Source organism: Phalaenopsis equestris, unplaced genomic scaffold (genome assembly GCF_001263595.1).
Source record: "Phalaenopsis equestris unplaced genomic scaffold, ASM126359v1 Scaffold000297, whole genome shotgun sequence".
NCBI lineage: Eukaryota > Viridiplantae > Streptophyta > Magnoliopsida > Asparagales > Orchidaceae > Phalaenopsis > Phalaenopsis equestris.
In genome coordinates this window covers 3,264,782-3,269,487 of record NW_018164739.1, presented here as the reverse complement: position 1 = coordinate 3,269,487, position 4,706 = coordinate 3,264,782, and the positions used below count along the sequence as shown (strand labels likewise).

The 4,706-nt window shown below is 35.0% G+C and overlaps 1 protein-coding gene across 1 annotated transcript in view; it reads right to left on the bottom strand.

Moving 5' to 3' along the window:
• Positions 1-4,186, bottom strand: part of LOC110025410 (mediator of RNA polymerase II transcription subunit 13) — an 83,522-nt gene extending 79,336 nt beyond the window's left edge. The window contains exons 1-2 of the mRNA XM_020725870.1: positions 4,014-4,186; positions 1,739-1,940 (exon numbers count right to left, since the gene is read on the bottom strand). Of these exons, the coding sequence (XP_020581529.1) occupies positions 1,739-1,762 (24 nt within the window). The 5' untranslated portion in view covers positions 1,763-1,940; positions 4,014-4,186. The remainder of the gene's footprint in view (positions 1-1,738; positions 1,941-4,013) is intronic.
• Between the last annotated feature and the right edge of the window lie 520 nt (positions 4,187-4,706).

The following is a 4,706-nucleotide window of genomic DNA, read 5'->3' as shown; positions in this document are numbered from 1 at the left end:
CTCCTAACAGGATCACCTAACAGGATCATCAGATGGTCGACATTTAATATGACTAAACCATCTAAAACGACTCTCTTTAATCTTGTCTGCCACAGGTGCTACAATAACCGTAGCACGGATATATTTATTTCGCATTTTATCTCTAAGTGTCAAGTCAGTCATCCACCTAAACATTCTCATCTCAGCAACAGTTAACTTTGTTCTATGCTTCTATTTTAAAGGCCAACATTGTACGCCACAAAGCATTGCAGGTCTCACCGCCATATTATAAAATTTTCTTTTCAATCTAACCGATATTTTTTTTATCACACAATAGGCCTGATGCATTCCTCCATCAACCAACCAACTTGAATTCTACTAATAACATCTTAATTCATATCACCACACTTTGAACAATAGACCCGAGATATCTAAAACGTTCATACCTTTTAGTGGTTTGATCACCAAAAGTTACAACTCTGCCACTAGAGCCACTACTACTTAAATTACATTCTAAGTATTCAGTTTTAGATCTACTCAAACGAAGGCCTTTAGCACCAATGTAGACCTTCATAATTCATTTTTTTCCTGAACTCTTTCTCTACTCGTATCCACAAGAAGGATATCACCAGCGAAAAGCATACAGCAAGGTACATACTCCTATACATGTCAAGTAAGAGCATCCATAACTAAAGAGAAAAGATATGGGCTTAAAGCCAATCATTGATGTAATCCAACTAAAATAGGAAAACACTAAAGGGATAGTTAAAATGTTATAAATTCCAAAAAAGACAACAATGAAGGATGTTTAAAGAACAAAAGAAACTGCGGGGATAGTTAATACCTCTAGATGTAACATACAGTGCCCTAGAGAACAATTTAGAAAATGCAGTGACAAATATTTAGTAAAAACATTAGGCTTGAGTACAATTTAACCAGGCTTTAACCTTACAAGAGCATGGACTTCCGCGGAAACTATTCATCCAGGGAAAGAATATAAGAAATTAGAAGTCAGTGAGAAAGTAACCAAGAATAAAAGTTCGCATAATATTAGCATCATTTGTATGAGCTGTTTGAGCACAAAGGTAAAGAAAAAAAATGAACTTCAGCGAGCAAAAGGGTTTACATAAATAACAAAGGATAGCATGTATTTCCACAAAATGATTACAAGGTCTTGCATACACAAATAACACTTCTCAAAAATGAGTTGAACAAATCTATAAAGCGTTCAATGCTGTAAGCAGATTTTAAAAAAGTCAAGCGAGATGTTCATAAACTGATATATTTTGCAGCCTATGATTTATCTTGAGCGTAAACTTAATAATTCAATCAAAATGACAAACCATTACCCTTTTCATATAGTTAAACTAGCACTTCAATAGAGACGGCAAAATTTGAAAGTTTATTGTTCTAAAATTAAATAAATAACTAAGATAATGTTAGTCAACAAAAAGGGAGAAATTACAAACATACCGCACAATTCTGATATATTTACATGTCTAACAACTAAACTTTCACAATAACATTCATAGCACTTTAATGTCATAAATCTATGCATGAAAAGAAGCATTTTACTTTTAAAAAGTAAGCAATAGTGATATTTTTATGTGATGTTAGGATTTGAGTGTTAGGCATGTATATGTAAAATATTAGGTATTAGATATGCAAACAAATAATAATTGTGTGGTATTTATGTAAATGCACCCAGAAAAAATTCAGTCATATAACTAACAAAGTGATCAAAAGGTTTAGCACATACAATTCTAAATATATTCGTCCACATAATTCGATTAACTGATTCCAACTAGAAACCTGGCAGACTTCTAAGAAGATATCATTAATCAGCTACTCTCCAATCTCCTGCCCATAAAGCAGTTCTTTAGTGAGCTGGTTCCTTCCATATCCTCCTCCAAATGCAAGAAGAAAAGAAAATATGACTAATAATTTCTAGGAAAAAGCACCTGCAAAAAAAAAAATACCAAGGAAATTGAGAGCTATATGCAGATATAAAATGCATGAATTGCAACAAAAAGGAGCATGTGCAAGCATGTTTATATAAGCAAGCATGCAAACATATAGAAGCAAATTTAATAAAAGAAAAAATAACATGCTGTGAAGCCATGTAAAAATGTAAACAATCTCATGCTATATTTGCATATTGCTTGTAAAGAATAAAAGAATAACCCGCTAACAACGAAACTAGTTATTGAATGCCAGTAAAGAATAATTATAAACATGTGGTGCATAAAAATGCAAGAGTTCACATTCTAACCAAGTGAGTTGACTATAACCAAGAATGGAACTGCTCAATAACCAAAGAGTGCAACTGATAACAGAAAGCCAAAAAGCATAAATATCACTTTCAGTAAACCAAAATCTGCTGTTTGGATTAAAGGAACAATGAAATAAACAAAAGGCAATGCAAGTAATTTATGAGTTGACAATGAATAAACAGTTTGGTTTTATGTCGGGCAAGACAACCGTGGAAGCTATACATATATTGAAAGGTTTGATGGAGAAGTTCAGAGATAATAAGGAGGATTTACATTTGATTTTTATTGATTTAGAAAAAGCTTACGATAAGATTCCAAGGGATATCCTATGGAGCGTTCTTGAGAAGAAAGGTATTGATATAACTTACATTCAAGTCATTAAAGATATGTATACTAGATGTATACTAGAGTTGTTACAGTTGTTACTTGTGCTCGAACTGAATGAGGATTGACCAAATATTTTCCTATTTCTGTTGGATTACAATAAGGAACGGCTTTGAATCCATATCTTTTTGCTTTAGTTATGAATGGTCATACTGGACATTTACGGAAGGATGTACCTTGATGTATGTTTTTTTGCTGATGATATCCTTCTTGTGGATAAGACGAGAAAAAAAACCCAGGAAAAACTTGAATTATGGAGGTCTACATTGGAGTCTAAAGGCCTTCATTTGAGTAGAACTAAAACTGAATGCATGGAATGTAATTTTTGTAGTAGTAGCTCTACTGACAGAAGTGTAACTTTGGGTGATCAAATTATTAAAAGGTGTGAACAATTTAGATATCTCGGGTCAGTTGTTCAAAGCGATGGTGATATAGATGGGGGTGTTAATAGTATAATTTCAGCTGGTTGGTTGAACTGGAGGAATGCTTCTAGCTTTCGTGTGATAGAAAAGTACCGCTTAGGCTGAAAGGAAAATTTTATAAGAGGGTGGTGAGACTTGCAATGCTCTATGGCACTGAATGTTGGTCTTTAAAAGAGAAGCATAATACTAAGTTAAGTACTGCCGAGATGAGAATGATAGATGGATGAGTGGCTTTACACTTGGAGACAAATTGTGAAACAAATATATATGTGATAGGGTCGGTGTAGCTCCAGTGACAAGACAAAATTAGAGAGAGTCGTCTTAGATTGTTTGGTCACATTAAAAGTCGATCATATGATGATCCGATTGAGAGAGTAGATGTTTTAGAAACGACTTATCTTAAGAAAGGCAGAGGTATACCTAGGAAGACTATGACTTATTGTATAAAAAAATGATCTTAATTTATTAGAACTAAATGAAAATATGACACTAAATAGGACGTAATGGAGAAAAAAGATTTATGTAGCCGACCTCACGTAGTAGGATTAAGGCTTTGTTGTTGTTGTTATTGTAATATGAATAAACAGTCATTGATGTGAGAGTTTTAACTTTCCTTCCGTTTTCCTAAGATCAATGTCTACTTTTCAAAATCAACATGTAATGGGGCCAGAATAGTTGGGATAATGATGTTATTGATGATGAACTCTATTTTCATCCCATTTCATTAAAACTCTCGGTATTGAAATATAACCTAAGAAAACATATATGACTACCATAGGAGGAAAAGAGTCTGATGATCAACTTTGAGTCTTCTCAGATTGTGGGAGATAATCAAACCAACTCAGTTGGAAAGAAAAAGACGAGGAAGCTAGCACCTTTGTCCATGCATGAATCATGTGCACGGAGGAAGCCTTGGAACTTTACAAAAATGAAGGGAACTAGAAGAATGACTTACACGTTGACATACGGACGCAGCAGAAGGCAGTAATCAGGGCGGAAGTGACGGACAGTGATGCGATCCGCTGCTTTTTACCGATTCGGATTCAGATTTCAGCAGGTAGGTCGACCATTATCATCAAGAAACTCATGTAATTGGGACTGTCATGGCCTGAGACGGTAATGGACAGTATGAAGGGAAAAAACAGTCCATCTATCGCCTTTGACGAAGCACCAATAGCTATGCTGTACAGCTTCTGAAAATGGTGCAGTGTTTAAGGGCCTGTCTGTCTGGTAATGGATTTAGAGCACGATTAAACCTAAATCTTGTTAGACGGTCATTCAGCACAAACTAAAGCCGAAGATTTTATGAATCCGGATTTCACGGATTTAGTAAATGCGGGACGGGCATTCGAGCGAAAAGGAAGATGTGAAGTTACTTTCGGTATGAACAGAGCGGAAAGAGGAGAGAGATAGGAACTTCTGGTCTTTCTACCCCGCCATCCCGTCGTTACCTTCGCAGTTATCTGGCAACTGTATCTTGAGGGTTTGGTTACGACGTATATAGTTTCGGGGGAATTTTTATTGCTGACTGGTGGGTGAGTTTGCTTGTGGAGTTTAATGGGCGGAGTATAAGTGTAGATGGATCTCATAGTATATAAAAATTAAAAAAAAAAACTCGATTTGAATCAACACGATAAATTTAATAAGT